Raw genomic sequence first — 17,654 nt, forward strand, 5'->3', positions numbered from 1 at the left:
TTCAAAAATTGTTTGCTTTTAAAAAAATGTTCGCAATTTCAAAGAATGTTCAAAAATTCAATAATGCTCGCATTTACAAAAATGTTAATGAATTGTTTGGGTTTTTAAAATTTTGTTCACAAATTTGAAAAATGTTCGCATTTTTGAAAAATAATTCTGTTTTTGCAGAAAAAGTTCATGTTAAAAAGCCATTGCTTGGCACTTGCATTCATATCCATGCTCATCTGCTCCATAAGAGACTCCGAGGATAGAGCCGAAACACTCCTAGACATGGTGCACTCGAGCAGTGCATGCCTCCATGAGTCAGCTGCGCCACACAGCAAGCACGTCGGCGAGGTCGCCATGTTCCGGTGATGCAAAAGTTCATATGTAGGAATGACTCCCTCGCAAGCGCTCAGTGTAGTAGGACTGGCCGGCTGCAAAAGCCCACAGGAAGCCTGGCCGGTTGGGCCGTTGGGAGGATCCTCGTTTTTCTTCCTGACAAGGACGTCGCTATATATGGTTTCTCTTTCTCCATTCTTCTGCATGAACCAAAAATCATTAAGTCCACACGCATGCACCAATCCAGCACGCCCACGGATCACGCGCGCGCCCTAGCCTATCTTGCTAAGCTGGAGGAGTACGCTACGCGATACGCAAGCATGATATCCGTTGCTTGATCCTACTAATCTGGCTCCATTCATCATTTGCCAATAATAAGGCCGGCGTGGGCACATAGCTCTCGCGATCAAAAATCTCTAGCTTGGCATGCATGCATGCGCTGGCCCGTGAACTGAGCTGATGGAGATTTTTGCTGCTGCTTTGGAGCATGCGCGCGTTTGGGCCAAGTTGCTTGAAACTTTGGATCCTTCCTACGGCCGACGCGGACGGCAGCGTGCACAGCCACGACACTGCAAGCATGCGGCATGCGCACAGTGATTCAGTGAAACCAGCAAGTGTTGCGGCTACCTAGTCGTGTTGAACGGCGGCAACTTGGCCTCCTCGCACGCCTATAAAAGGAGGATCCATGCGGCAGCATAAGCCACCACACTCAGCACATCACAACATCCTCTCACACATACAACAACAACAGATCGATCGAGCGGATCCAAGCCAATGGCAACCAAGAGCCTTCTTCTCGCCGCCCTCCTGGTCCTCGCCGTCAGCCTGGCGCCGCACGGTACGGAGGCGGCGGGCAAGCAGCCGCCATTAGCAATGATCTCCGGCGTGGTGCCATGCAGCGCCGGGAACTCCATCAACGCAGCCACGGTTCCGCCATTCCCGAGTAAGGACCTCTGCCAGCCTCCGTAGCCACCTATCTCTACTCTTATAAAAAAATTAAGTTGATGATGATGGTGTACCTGCTATCTTGCAATATAAACCGTCCGATCTATATATGACGGATAGAAAGCAAACTATGATAATTTTATAAAAAGATACCCGTTGCTTTCTCCACAATTGCACATAAGGTCTTCCCTCGTTCATCTTTATCTCCCACAACTTTATTGTTGAGCAATTAAAAAAGAAAGCCTCTAGAACAATCTGGCATGGTCGCCGCTGCCGGCGTCGTCCATTCCCATGCCTCCGTTCAATTCGACCACCAATCACCACCACTTTCCACTCCTCCCCACCTTATCTCTCCTCTTTCCCGAGATATCATTAGTTTTTACACATTGAATTACTCCTGCATGGATCAATCACAACAGATGTTTTGTAAAAAAAATGCATCTTGATGTTTCGTGCAACGCACGAGCATCTTGCTAGTAACAATTATATTCAATCGTCGTCTTACGTTTGCTTTGCATCTTTGCTCCCGACAGACGCCGCTGTGCAGATGGTGTGCGGCCGTGATGTGATGGCCAGCGCGACGGCGGACCGCAGCGGAACGTACACAATGAACATGGGCCCGGCCACCTCGTCGCTGCTCGCCCCTCTACTCGGCAACCAGTGCAAGGTGGTGGTGCTCACCCCGTTGGCCGCATGCAACGCGTCCCTAGCGAGCGTCACCGGAACGTTGACCGCACCCGTGCAGCTCCTGGGTATTGACAGTGGCAGTGGCAGCGGCAGCGGCGGCCTCGGGGGGCTTGGCGGCCTAATTGGCCTCATTGGCCAGATCGTGGGCGGCCTCCTCGGCGGCATCCTTAACATCATCCCATTGCCCTTCTCTGTCGTCTAGATGCTTGACTACAATCGGCGTGTCGATCGATGATATGGCGAACCTAAATAATACTCCTATACTACAGTACTTGCCAACCTACCAAAGTATCCAATGGTCAAAGATTTCCGCGTTATTTTTATATGTAAAATCTACTCATGTGGTATGTGTTACCGCTTCTAAGAAGCACAAAAGTAAGCATATCACGTAATACTCCGAGTGTGTCGTGTGATCTATGTTCGTTTGTGAAAAATAAAGCTACGTCTGTGATCGTACTATGTGATTAATTACTTGCTTCTTCTTTTGACATTGTGATTGGTCACTTGCTTATCAGCTCACTTCTCCGTGGTATCTGTACAAAGTCAAGTCTAACGCCATAAGTTGTGTATTACTAAAGGCTAACACGCCATTGTTCGCTCATGAAATTAACTCTTTTTAGGGATTGACTACATGCCAATCGACTTAATATCATATTGGGTCAGTCACCTTTTGCCTCTTTGCAATTTCTTTGGATTGTGCCTATTAGAGCAAATACAATAAGCTTATGTAAGCAGGCTATAAGACTTCAAATATTATTTTTCTGTTGACATGGAGGGGAGATAAGAGGAGAGAGAAGAGGAGCCGGCTACAGAATAAGAGCCAGCTTCAGCATGTGCTCTTAGGTACTGTGTGAGTGAAAGGTGGGCCATGTATTAATAAAGTAGCAAATATTTATATTTTTCTATTGTACTTGTCGGCTATAAAATGGGTTATAGATAACATGCCAACACCATACAACCTTCAGCTGGCTGTACTATTAACCATGCTCTTAGGAGCAAGCAATGAGCCTGGCCATAGGGGCGGTATCTTAGCTAGTATTATGCACTTGAGAATAGTAAACATGCTCATGTGGCAGAGTATTAAAGAAGAGAGAGATGGTTAGAGTGACATAGATAGATACCGTATCATATTAAATGATGTGCTACTTTGTGTCATGCATTGTAATAAATAAGATTATCTATGATACTATGCTGTGATACTATGCACTGTGAAGCTAATATCATACACTAGTATCATATGCATGATACTATTATATGATACTCCCCACTATGAGTAGTCTGACGCCACCGCCGGGTTAATGCATGCAAGGACGACTCCCCTCCATGATACTGGCGCATCAATGCCTAATAGGCAACTCGTACATCCACTTAATTGATGTCTACAGGCGCATGGATACATGGAAAACAACGCCATAAATAACTATATATTACAAGCATACATATGTATGTATGCACATATATGCGGAGACCAAATGCAACACATCCTCGTCCACGTAGCTCATATAAAGAAAAGATAAACAGAACATAACATACTACACAAATATCAGTCAACTACTCACCACAAACATTTAATAGTGACATTATAGAAAAATGAGCATATAATAGTGAGATTTCCACAAAAAAAGTGTTTTCTAAAGAGGAATGGATTAACGACATTGGTGTTATCCTTACAAAACAAAAAAACTGAAAACTAAAATAAAATAAAATAATGAAGTTTTATGGGAGAATGAATTCATGGCATTGGAATTACTCTTCCATAAGAAAGGAAATAAAAAAATTAAAAAATCAAAATAATGAAGTTCTCTGAAAAGAAATAAAACACTTTAAAACCAAAAATGAAAAAGAAAAATATTCCAAAACTTGCACTGAAATTGTTTTTTTTAATATGCAAAGAATAAGCATATGACAGTGCAATGTTTACATTCTACTATAACATACAAACATATTATTTAGTACTTGCATTTATACTTACACACAGAGAAACAAATATAAAACAAATAGTAACAAAATCTGCACAAAATATAAACACAAATTGCGCTTTTTTCAAATATGCAAGAATAAAAATACAATAGTGAAACTTTCGCAATTTTTTTCCTAAGGAGGAATGAATTAGTGGCATTGTTATTAACTTAAAGAAGAATAATACAATAACTAAAAATGAAAATAATAAAGTTTTAGAGGAAAAATGCATTAGTGACATTGATATTACGCTTTAAAAGAAAAAACAACTTCCACGCCACTTTGCACTGAAATTGCACATTTTGCAGTATGCAAAGAATAATTATATAGTTGTGCAATATTTCCGTGTACTTTATAGTATTTGTATGTATACATTTACACTGATTCATCATCCAAAAATTCCGTATTCAACTACAATTTACACACATATTATTTATACTTGCATTTGTACTTATAAAAAAAATCTAAAACAAACAATAAGAAAATTTGCACAAAATATAGACACAAAGTGCGCTTTTCTCAAATATGCAAGAATTACAATAGTGAAACTTTCGTAAAAAAGTTTCCTAAGGGGGAACGAATTAGTGGCATTGTTATTAACTTAAATAAGAATAAAACAATAAGTAATAAACCAAAATGATGAACTTTTATTGAAATAAATAAATTAGTGACATTGCTATTACCCTTTTAAAAAATAAAATAATTAAAAAAAATGCACACCCCTTTGCACTGAAATTGCACAAAATGCAGTATGCATAGAATAATTATATAATAGGGCGATATTTTCATGTACTTTATAGTATTGTGCGTATACATTTACACTGGCCTAACATCCAAAAATTCCACAAAAAATCAAAAAAACTGACCCTTAAGAAAAACAAAAAACCAAAGCAAAAAGAAATAAAAACATAAAGGAACAAAGAGGTACTTGACTGATTTCTTTGGGCCGTGCCTACTAGGAGCAAGTAATGACGCCACCGTCGAAGCTAATGCATGCAAGGATGACTCCCCTCCATGATGCTGCCGTATCAATGCCTAATATGCAACTCGTACATTCACTTAATTGCTGTCAACAAGCGCATGCATACATGCAAAACAGCGTCATATGCAACTGTAAATTACAAGCATACCTATGTATGTATGCACGTATATGCAGAGGCCAAATGCAACACATCCCCGTCCACGTAGCTCATCTATATAAAAAGAGATAATGAGAACATAACATGCTACACAAATATCAGTCAACTACTCACCACAAACATATAATAGTGAGATTACAGAAAAATGAGCATATAATGGTGAGATTTCCAAAAAAGTGTTTTCTAAAGAGTAATGGATTAGTGACATCGGTGTTAACCTTACAAAAGAAAATAAAATAAAAAATAAAAAATAAAATAAAAAATGAAGTTCTATGGAAGAATGAACTCGTGGCATTGGTATTACCCTTTCAGAAGAAAAAAAATTAAAAAAATCCAAATAATGAAGTTTTCTGAAAAGAAACGAAACCCTTGAAAAAGAAAGCAAATGAAAAAGAAGAACATTCCAAAACTTGCAATGAAATTGCATTTTTTGAATGCAAGAATAAGCATATAATAGTGCAACTTTCATATTCTACTTTAAGATACGGACATATTATTTAGTACTTGCATTTATACTTACACATAGAGAAACGAATCTGAAACAAAGAATAACAAAATTTGCACAAAATATACACACAAGTTGCGCTTTTTTCTAATATGCAAAAATAAGCATACAATAGTCAAACTTTCACAAAAAAGTTTCCAAAGGAGGAATGAATCAGTGACGTTGTTATTAACTTATAGAAAAATATAACAATAACTAAATAATGAAAATAATGAAGTTTATAGAAAAAATGAATTAGTGACATTGATATTACCCGTTAAAAGAAATAAAAACTTGCACAACACGTTGCACTGAAATTGCACAGTTTCCAGTATGCAAAGAATAATAATGTAATAATACAATCTTGCCATGTACTTTATAGTATTCGTACATATGCATTTACACCGAACCAACATCCAAAAATTCTACATAGAAATTCCACATTCTGCTACAATTTACACACATATTATTTAGTACTTGCATTTATACTTACACAAAAAAAATCTAAAACAAACAATAAAAAATATACACACAAATTGCGCTTTTCTAAAAATGCAAGAGCAAGCATACAATAGTGGAACTTTTGCAAAAAAAAGTTTCCTCGGGAGGAATGAATTAGTGGCATTGTTATCAACTTAAAGTAGAATATAGAAATTAAGAAAAAATATATCAAAATAATGAAGTTTTATAGAAAAATGAATTAGTGACATTGGTATTATCCTTTTAAAAAAGAAAAATAATTAAAAAGCTTGCACACCACTTTGCACTGAAATTGCACATTTTACAGTATGCATAGAATAACTATATAACAGTGCGATATTTCCATGTACTTTATACTATTGTGCGTATACATTTACACTAACCTAACATCCAAAAATTCCACAAAATAAAAACAAACTGACCATAAAGAAAAAGAAAAACTCAAACAAAAATAAATAAAAACATAATATAACTAAGAGTTAGAGGGGAGGGCCAACAGCCCACAAAATAAAAAATAACTAATAAAGGGAATAGAAAAGAAAAATAAAAACTCATAGAAACAGAAAACAGAAATAGAAAATGAAGCAAAATAACCACAAAAGAAACAGACAAAGGGGGAAAGATGAAGGCTGGATCGCGCTTTTAACGGGCTTCAGCCTGGTGGCAATCAACTGGCCCAAATATGCAGTTAGTCAAAACAAACAAGCCCAGTGCAACAAGCAGCATAGGGGGAAAATGCAGCATGAATCATAAAGCTAAAATCAACGGCCCAAAAAATCGGCTGACCCAAATTTAAAATTCAGGCAACTTACAAGTAGCTAAAGCGCTCTTTTTATCTACTTGCCTTTGTTCCGAAATATATGACTTTTTGGTAGTACACTCGTGATACTTCTCATGAATTAACCCCAATAGATTATTTTGGTCTTCCTGTTTTGTTTTGGTTTTATCTCCGTTTGCTCAGGTTTAAATTATGTTATGACGGTGTTTTTTTTTCTCTAGCATGCTAGTAGATTGCTATTGGAGACAATATTTATTATGAGAGGGAAGTGGAGTTGTTCGGTGCATGGTTGTGATGACTCCATGTTTCGGCCTTGGTGTCAGCCGATGATGGTTGTGTGAGCCACTTGAGATCTACTTCTCCACAAATAAACATAGAATTGCTATGATAACGCCCCACATGGGCTGTCCCATGAAGGGCTTGCTCAACTCGGCCCCTCACCACTCGCTTGTTTAGCTTTTTCTCTGCTCACTCAGTTGCTAGCTCAAAAAAGCTAAATTTTATTAGAAAAAGTTTGTTAAATCAAATATGTTCATAGATTTTCAAAATTTTGTGGACTAGAATACAATGGTGTTTTTTTAAATATTCATGAATTAAAAAAATCTATGATTTAAAAAAGATATGTGAATTTTTAAAAGGTTCTCAAACAAAAACAATTTTCACTAATTTAAAATTTGTGAACTTTAAAAATATATGCGAATAAATTTTCATGAATTCATAAAAAATATTAGTATCTTAAAAATATTTACAGTTTTTAAAAATGTTCATGAATGAAAAAGTGCTAAATCATGAAAAGTAAAACATAGATGGAAAAAAACAAAACCCAAAACATGAAACCAACAACACACACTTATAGACGGACCCAATTAGTGTCCCCACAGGCTCGAGACAGCAGGAGGCTCCAAATCGAGGGCACTTACTATCTCAACAAATTTCTGTGAGCCTAGTATCTCTAGGGAAGTGGTGGAATTATCGTGGTGTGGATGTTTGAAATCACTACTTAAGGGTTAACCCATGCAACCTTCTTAAGTGCCGACAAGTGGGTGCACTGCATGTGTGCCACCTGTCGCAACCTGTGAGTTTTTTTTTCTTTTTTTTGTAGATTTGTTTATTGGAAATATTTTATCTCTTGAACTGTGCATCGAAATACCGAATTGTTTTCACCATTGGATTCCTCGCGATGAGATCTCCGAAACTAGATATTATGTTAATATGTTTTGACGAACTTTTTGATGAAAAATCCAAAAATAAAACGAGAAAAAAATCCATAAAAACAAAATCTGAAGAAATGAATACCGGAAAATAACCTGAAGAAAAAAGCCGGAGCACGGAAGCATGGTTGCAATGTTCACATTTTTGAGAAGCATACTATCTGATTTTTCCTTTTTTTCGGGGAAGCAAGGTTGTTCTTCTCACAGAAGCATTGATTTACTTCCCGTGGAGGCACAGGCTGTGCTTCTCGAGGAAGCACAAATTTGTTTTTTTCAACAAGCACACTTGTGCTTCACAAAAGAAAAAAGGAACAAATATTTCAAAAACTTAGGGAAATCCAGGCAAAAACCGAAAAGCCGACCCCCCCCCCCCCCCCCTCCACAAAAAAAATCATCTAAAACCCGGAAAACGCTAGCAAAAATGAAAACAACCAAAAAGAGGGCGTGCCCAGCACACGACACATGGCGACGGCTCGACGCTCCCCTTGACGCGCTTGCATGCCACAAACTGGACCCTTGCGGCAGCCCCTAAGGGGTAACCTTTTCTTTAAGACAATCTCGCGAAGTTTTTCTTCAACCGTCATCATATTTAGGCCCCTAAGGGGTAACCGTTGGTTTGTTGCTCGTGTGGATGATGTTTGGTGTCAACTCTGGACCTGGGCTTGTGTTGTACCATTGTCTTGCCAGGTCCAAATCGTGGTGGGCTGAGGGGCTAATGCAATAGCAGCCGGCCTCATGTCACAGTTATCACAGTGATCGTGAGTTTGTGACGCAGTCCTGCTTACTGAAACAGAGGGTAACGCTGAGTGTTATTTTTTTCCTTTTAATTTGTGTCAGTGTAGTGTGGTAGTACTGGCCGGCTGCAAAAGCCCACATGAAGCAGACCTGGAGAGCATTCGAGCCTGGTCGTTTGACCTGTTGGGAGGTTCCTGGTTTAATAATTTCCCTTCATTCCGACTTACAAGGACGTCGCTATACATAGTTTCTCCCTTCGTCTGCATGAACCAAAAATCATCAATAATTCCACACGCATGCGCCAATCGAGTACGCTCGCGGATCACGCGCGCGCCCTAGGCTATCTATCTGGCTAAGCTGGAGCGGTACGCTACGCAATACGCATGCATGCTATCCGTTGCTTGATCCAACTGATGAATCTGGCCCCATTCATCATTTGGCAATAACAAGGCCGGCGTGGCCACGCCCTCGTAGCTCTCGCGATCAGAAATCTCTAGCTTGACATGCATGCATGCGCTGCCCCGTGAACTGAGCTGATGGAGATTTCCCCTGCTCCTTTGGAGCATGCGCGCGTTTGGGCCAAGTTGGTATATGCGAAGTGTATTTCCCGGGGCTTTGGATCCTTCCTATGCCCGACGCGGACGGCAGCGTGCGCAGCCACGACACTGCAAGCATGCGCACCGTGAACCAGTGCAACCAGCAAGCGTTGCGGCTACCTAGTCGTATTACACCGCGGCCCCTGCAACTTGGCCTCCTCGCACGCCTATAAAAGGAGGATCCATGCAGCAGCATAAGCCATCACACTCAGTGTTAAACGAGAATATTGGGCAACTGCTCGACACCTCAAGGGGGTGCGGCTATTTCATTATATATAAGTACCAAAGGTGTATATATAAGTCTACGTATAAACAAGTCTACATATACATATACAGTCTAACACCCTTCCTTAATCTTAACTATGGCCTGAAGTACAAACTAAGTTAAGATTGCGCCTGCAGCCTACAAACTATGGTTGTGGAAGAGGCTTCGTGAAGATGTCAGCAAGTTGATCCTTTGATGAGATGAACTTGATGCTAAGTAGCTTCTGTGCAACACGTTCTCGAACGAAGTGAGTCAACCTCAATGTGTTTCGTCCGAGTATGAAACACCGGATTAGATGACAAATATGTAGCACCAATGTTATCACACCAAAGTACCGGAGGATGAGCTAAAGAGACTCTCAACTCTCTCAAGGACTGAACCCAAATGATCTCAACCGTTGCATCAGCCACTGCTAGCCTGCTTGTGAGCATTCCAAGCAATCAAGTTAGAACCAAGAAACACTGCATACCCCCCCCCCCCCCCCCTGGATCAGGACTACCAGCCTAGTCTGCATCTGAAAAGGCTGAGATCTCATAAGATGGCGCAGGTTGGAGGAGCAAACCATAAGAAACAGTGAGACAGATATAACGCAGGATACGCTTCACAGCTGACCAATGAGATGTCTTGGGTGCATGGAGAAACTGACAGACACGGTTGACTGCATAAGAGACATCTGGTCTGGTGATAGTAAGATACTGCAGACCTCCAACAAGACCGCGGTACTCAGTAGCATCATCAGGTGAAAGAGGGTCTCCATCAAGAGCAGACAACCGATCAGTGGCAGACATCAGAGTACTGGCAGGTTTACACTTCAGCATGCCGGCACGACGCAACAAGTCCAGAGAATACTTCTTGAGTAAGAGTTAACCCAGTAGAAGACCGTGAAACCTCCAGTCTAAGGAAGAAGTGTAGAGCACCTAGATCCTTAACATCAAAATCACCACTCAAAGCAGCCACAAGACGATCTGCAGCAGCATTAGAGGAATTGATGAGTATGATATCATCAACATAGACCAGTAAATACATCGTAACCTCAGGACGCTGAAGAAGAAACAACGATGTGTCAGCAGTGGAGGGAATAAACCCAAGCGCCCGCAGAACAAAGCCGAGACGTGCATGCCATGCACGGGGAGCCTGCTTGAGCCCATAGAGCACCTTAACACGACGACAGAGACGGTGAGGACGTGCAGGATCCACAAACCCTGGCGGCTGACGCATATAAACCTCCTCCTCCAGGACTCCATGCAAGAAAGCATTCTGCACATCAAGTTGATGAAGAAACCATCCCCGAGTAATAGCAAGGGACAACAGCAAACGAATGGTAGTGGGTTTGATAACTAGACTGAATGTGTCTTCATAATCAAGACCATACCTCTGTTTGAAACCCTTAACAACTAGCCTTACTTTGTAGCGTTCAATGGAGTCATCATCATGTCTCTTGACTTTAAACACCCATTTAGAATCAATGATGTTGATCCCAGATACTAGAGGAACAAGCTGCCAAGTGTCATTCTTCAGCAACGCCTGAAACTCCTGTGCCATCATGGCACGCCAGTGAGGAATGCTCAGTGCAGCCTGAAAGTGGCGAGGCTCAGCAGCATGAGCCATGTAAGCGGCGAGCCACGTGACAGTTCCATTGGTATGGATCTTTGGCTGGAAAACCCCTGTCTGGCTGCGTGTGCGAGGTCGAGGAGCAGCAGCAGGTGGTTGCAACACCGGGCTCGACGCAGGCGACGACAAAGGCGAGGCTGAGCCACCCGGGCTCACGCCAGAGCCTTCTGGCACCGGAGAGGCAGGCGGTGTTGGGCCCTGCGAGGCCGGCCCATCGGGAGCCGGAGCCGGCGCAGGCAAGGCAGTCCCTGGGCCAGGCGAGGAAGCGGCCGACCCAGGAGAGGCCACCACCGAGGCAGGCGCGGGGATGCCCGCGAGGCAGGCGAGGGCGATGCCCGCGAGGCGGCTGCGGCTGCAGCTCCCGCGGGTTGATGGGTGCCGCCCGGTATGCATGCCCCATGCATGAGATCGACGTCCGGATCCGGGGCATCCGTCGGTGCCTGTTCCTCAAGGAGCTCAAGACGAGGACCACATCCAACACTTGCAGCATGGTTAGGAAGCAACACAGGAGCATTTGCAACATCCACAAATTGATCAGGCGAAGGTGTAGTAAAAGAAACGTCTGGCAGAGGAGTGATAGGGTTGTTCAGAAGTGCATGAAAGGGGAACACATTCTCATCAAATACAACGTCACGAGAAATGTAGACGCGATTGGTGGGAACATGTAGGCATTTGTACCCTTTGTGAAGGGAACTATACCCAAGGAAAACACACTTTTTCGACCGAAACTCTAGCTTATGTTTGTTATACGGACGCAAATGAGGCTAACATGCACACCTTAAGACTTTGAGAAAGGTGTAGTCTGGGATTTCATTGAGCAAGAGTTCAAGCGGAGTTTTCATATTCAGTAGTCGTGAGGGCAACCTATTGATCAAAAAACAGGCAGTGGAGAAAGCATCACTCCAGAACCTAAAAGGAACGGAGGCATGAGCTAATAAAGTAATGCCAGTTTCCACAAGATGACGATACTTACGTTCAGCGGTCCCATTCTACTGATGTGTATGAGGACAAGACACATGATGTGTGATCCCAAGTTTGTTAAAAAACGAGTTGAGGTTGTGATATTCACCCCCCAGCCGGTTTGTGTTGGGGAACGTAGCAATTTCAAAAAAATTCCTACGCAAACACAGGATCATGGTGATGCATAGCAACGAGAGGGGAGAGTGTGTCTACGTACCCTCGTAGACCGAATACGGAAGCGTTAGCACAACGCGGTTGATGTAGTCGTACGTCTTCACGATCCGACTGATCCAAGTACCGAACGCACGGCACCTCCGAGTTCTGCACACGTTCAACTCGATGACGTCCCGCGAGCTGCAATCCAGCAAAGCTTCACGGGATAGTTTCGTCAGCACGACGGTGTGGTGACGGTGATGATGATGCTACCGACGCAGGGCTTCGCCTAAGCACCGCTACGATATAATCGAGGTGGATTATGATGGAGGGGGGGGGTACCGCACACGGCTAAGAGATCAATTATCAATTGTGTGTCTATGGGGTGCCCCCTAGCCACGTATATAAAGGAGTGGAGTCCTACTCCCACCGGGAGTAGGATTCCTCCCCTTCCAAGTAGTAGGAGTAGGAGACAAGGAAGGGGAAGAGGGAAGAGAAGGAAGGAGGGGGCGCCGCCCCTCCCCTTAGTCCAATTCGGACTAGTCATTGGGGGGGGGGGGGCGCTGCCTGCCTCTCTTTCTCCCCTAAAGCCCAATAAGGCCCATATACTTCTTCCCCCGTATTTCCGTAACTCCTCGGTACTCTGAAAAATACTCGAACCATTCGGAACCTTTCCAATGTCCGAATATAGTCGTCCAATATATCGATTTTTACATCTCGACCATTTCGAGACTCCTCGTCATGTCCCCGATCTCATCCGGGACTCCGAACTACCTTCGGTACATCAAAACACATAAATTCATAATATAAATCGTCACCGAACTTTAAGCGTGCAGACCCTACAGGTTCGAGAACTATGTAGACATGACCGAGACACGTCTCCGGTCAATAACCAATAGCGGAACCTGGATGCTCATATTGGCTCCCACATATTCTACGAAGATCTTTATCAGTCAAACCGCATAACAACATATGTAGACATGACCGAGACACGTCTCCGGTCAATAACCAATAGCGGAACCTGGATGCTCATATTGGCTCCCACATATTCTACGAAGATCTTTATCAGTCAGACCGCATAACAACATACATTGTTCCCTTTGTCATCGGTATGTTACTTGCCCGAGATTCGATCGTCGGTATCTCAATACCTAGTTCAATATCGTTACCGGCAAGTCTCTTTACTCGTTCAGTAATACATCATCCCGTAACTAACTCATTAGTTACAATGCTTGCAAGGCTTATAGTGATGTGTATTACCAAGTGGGCCCAGAGATACCTCTCCGATAATCGGACTGACAAATCCTAATCTCGAAATATGCCAACCCAACAAGTACCTTTGGAGACACCTGTAGAGTACCTTTATAATCACCCAGTTACGTTGTGACGTTTGGTAGCACACAAAGTGTTCCTCCGGTAAACGGGAGTTGCATAATCTCATAGTCATAGGAATATGTATAAGTCATGAAGAAAGCAATAGCAACATACTAAATAATCAAGTGCTAAGATAACGGAATGGGTCAAGTCAATCACATCATTCTCCTAATGATGTGATCCCGTTAATCAAATGACAACTCATGTCTATGGTTAGAAAACTTAACCATCTTTGATTAACGAGCTAGTCAAGTAGAGGCATACTAGTGACACTATGTTTGTCTATGTATTCACACATGTATTATGTTTCCGGTTAATACAATTCTAGCATGAATAATAAACATTTATCATGAAATAAGGAAATAAATAATAACTTTATTATTGCCTCTAGGGCATATTTCCTTCAGTCTCCCACTTGCACTAGAGTCAATAATCTAGTTCACATCGCCATGTGATTTAACACCAATAGTTCACCTCACCATGTGATTAACACCCATAGTTCACATCGTCATGTGACCAACACCCAAAGGGTTTACTAGAGGCAATAATCTAGTTCACATCACTATGTGATTAACACCCAAAGAGTACTAAGGTGTGATCATGTTTTGCTTGTGAGAGAAGTTTAGTCTACAGGTCTGCCACATTTAGATCCGTATGTATTTTGCAAATTTCTATGTTAACAATGTTCTGCACGGAGCTACTCTAGCTAATTGCTCCCACTTTCAAAAATGCATCCAGATTGAGACTTAGAGTCATCTGGATCAGTGTCAAAATTTGCATCGACGTAACCCTTTACGACGAACCTTTTGTCACCTCCATAATCGAGAAACATATCCTTATTCCACTAAGGATAATTTTGACCATTCTCCAGTGATATACTCCTAGATCACTATTGTACTCCCTTGCTAAACTCAGTGTAGGGTATATAATAGATCTGGTACACAGCATGTCATACTTTATAGAAACTATGGCTGAGGCATAGGGAATGACTTTCATTCTCTTTCTATCTTATGCCGTGATCGGGCTTTGAGTCTTACTCAATTTCACACCTTGTAACATAGGTAAGAACTCTTTCTTTGACTGTTCCATTTTGAACTACAAAATCTTGTCAAGGTATGTACTCATTGAAAAAACTTATCAAGCGTCTTGATCTATCTCTATAGATCTTGATGCTCAATATGTAAGTAGCTTCACCGAGGTCTTTATTTGAAAAACTCCTTTCAAATACTCCTTTATGCTTTCCAAAAAATTCTACATTATTTCTGATCAACAATATGTCATTCACATATATTTATCAGAAATGTTGTAGTGCTCCCACACTCACTTTCTTGTAAATACAGGTTTCACCATAAGTCTGTATAAAACTATATGCTTTGATCAACTCATCAAAGCATATATTCCAACTCTGAGATGCTTGCACCAGTCCATAGATGGATCGCTGGAGCTTGCACATTCTGTTAGCACCTTTAGGGTCGACAAAACCTTCTGGTTGCATCATATACAACTCTTCTTTAAGAAATCCATTAAGGAATGTAGTTTTGACATCCATTTGCCAGATTTCATAAAATGTGGCAATTTGCTAACATGATTCGGACAGACTTAAGCATCGCTACGAGTGAGAAAATCTCATCGTAGTCAACACCTTGAACTTTGTCAAAACCTTTTTTGACAAGTCTAGCTTTGTAGATAGTAACACTACTATCAGCGTCCGTCTTCCTCTTGAAGATCCATTTATTTTCTATGGCTTGCCGATCATCGGGTAAGTCAACCAAAGTCCACACTTTGTTCTCATACATGGATCCCATCTCAGATTTCATGGCCTCAAGCCTTTTCGCGGAATCTGGCCTCATCATCGCTTCCTCATAGTTCGTAGGTTCGTCATGGTCAATTAACATGACATCCAGAACAAGATTACCGTACCACTCCGGTGCGGACCTCACTCTGGTTGACCTACAAGGTTCGGTAGTAACTTGATCTGAAGTTACATGATCACCATCATTAGCTTCCTCACTAATTGGTGTAGGAGTCACAGAAACAAATTTCTGTGATGAATTACTTCCCAATAAGGGAGCAGGTACAGTTACCTCATCAAGTTATACTTTCCTCCCACTCACTTCTTTCGAGAGAAACTCCTTCTCTAGAAAGGATCCATTCTCAGCAACAAATATCTTCCCTTCGGATCTGTGATAGAAGGTGTACCCAACAGTTTCTTTTTGGGAATCCTATGAAGATGCACTTTTCCGATTTAGGTTTGTGCTTATTAGGCTGAAACTTTTTCACATAAGCATCACAACCCCAAACTTTAAGAAACGACAGATTAGGTTTCTTGCTAAACCACAGTTCATACGGTGTCATCTCAACGGATTTAGATTGTGCCCTTTTTAACGTGAATGTAGCTGTCTCTAATGCATAACCCCCAAAACGATAGTGGTTAATCGGTAAGAGACATCATAGATTGCACTATATCCAATAAAGTATGGTTATGATGTTCGGACACACCATTATGCTGTGGTGTTCCAGGTGGCACGAATTTGTGAAACTATTCCACATTGATTTCATTGAAGACCAAACTCGTAACTCAAATATTCGTTTCCACGATCAGATCGTAGAAACTTTATTTTCTTGTCATGATGATTTTCCACTTCACTCTGAAATTCTTTGAACTTTTCAAATGTTTCAGACTTGTGTTTTATCAAGTAGATATACCCATATCTACTCAAATCATCTGTGAAGGTCAGAAAATAACGATACCCGTCGCGAGCCTCAACACTCATCAGACCGCATACATCAGTATGTATTATTTCCAACAAGTCAGTTGCTTGCTCCATTGTTCCGGAGAATAGTGTCTTAGTCATCTTGCCCATGAGGCATGGTTCGCAAGCATCAAGTGATTCATAATGAAGTGATTCCAAAACCCATCAGTATGGAGTTTCTTCATGCGCTTTACACCAATATGACCCAAATGGCAGTGCCTCAAGTAAGTTGCACTACATTATTAACTTTGCATCTTTTGGCTTCAATATTATGAATATGTTAGTATTACAATAAACATGATCAAATCATATTCATGCTCAACGCAAACACCAAATAACATTTATTTAGGTTCAACACTAATCCCGAAAGTATAGGGAGTGTGCGATGATGATCATATCATTCTTGGAACCACTTCCAACGCACATCGTCACTTCACCCTTTAACTAGTCTCTGTTCATTCTGCAACTCCCGTTTCAAGTTACTACTCTTAGCAACTGAACTAGTATCAAATACCGATGGGTTGCTATAAACACTAGTAAAGTACACATCAATGACATGTATATAAAATATACTTTTGTTCATTTTGCCATCCTTCTTATCCGCCAAGTATCTAGGGGCAGTTCTGCTTCCAGTGACCAGTCCCTTTCACTACAGGAATCAGCTACTTTACCGTCTGCCACGGCGGACGGCAAAGGCATGAACGGCGGACGGCAAAGGTCTTTGCCGTCTTCCACGGACGGCAAAAGGCTCCGGCAAAGTAAGGTCCGGCAGAGAGCTACTTTGCCGTCTGCTTTAGGCGGCTAACGACAAAGGGGCCTTTGCCATCAGCAGCTGACGGCAAAGAAAGCAGATGGCAAAAATTGCGCTGTTGGTCCGTTAGGTGGCTAACGGCAGGCCTTTGCCGTCCGCCACTGACGGCAAAATTTGTCCTGCCTTTGTCGTCCGCCGAATGATGTCAGCTAGATGTCACTACACGGCAGGCCTTTGCCGTCCGTCGCGGATGGCAAAATTTGTCCTGCCTTTGCCGTCAGCCACTGTAGGCAAACTGACCAAATGGGTCAGCTCCCAGGAAGCACAGTTGGCTGCCACGTGGCTTCTTTGCCGTCTATCACGGACGGCAAAGAGCCCATTGCCGTCGGTGGCTGACGGCAAAGAGCCTGCATATTGGCTCTTTTTCTGTTTTTTTTAAATACAACAATTTT

General features: G+C 42.0%; 1 protein-coding gene across 1 annotated transcript; it reads left to right on the top strand.

Moving 5' to 3' along the window:
• Window positions 1-1,026: 1,026 nt before the first annotated feature.
• LOC125534185 (phylloplanin) lies at window positions 1,027-2,421 on the top strand. The gene is made up of 2 exons (XM_048697465.2): window positions 1,027-1,264; window positions 1,800-2,421. The coding sequence occupies exons 1-2, from the start codon at window positions 1,096-1,098 to the stop codon at window positions 2,153-2,155; spliced, it is 525 nt and encodes a 174-aa protein (XP_048553422.1). The 5' UTR covers window positions 1,027-1,095; the 3' UTR covers window positions 2,156-2,421.
• The last annotated feature ends 15,233 nt before the right edge of the window (window positions 2,422-17,654 follow it).

The sequence above is a fragment of the Triticum urartu genome, chromosome 2A, assembly GCF_056163025.1.
Source record: "Triticum urartu cultivar PI428250 chromosome 2A, HENAU_Tu73, whole genome shotgun sequence".
Taxonomy (NCBI): Eukaryota; Viridiplantae; Streptophyta; class Magnoliopsida; order Poales; family Poaceae; genus Triticum; species Triticum urartu.

Excerpts from the sequence above, each read along its gene's own strand:
- LOC125534185 (XM_048697465.2), top strand. The coding sequence starts at position 1,096 with ATGGCAACCAAGAGCCTTCTTCTCGCCGCCCTCCTGGTCCTCGCCGTC. Across the intron at positions 1,265-1,799 it reads CACGGTTCCGCCATTCCCGA|ACGCCGCTGTGCAGATGGTG; the intron begins GTAAGGACCTCT and ends TGCTCCCGACAG.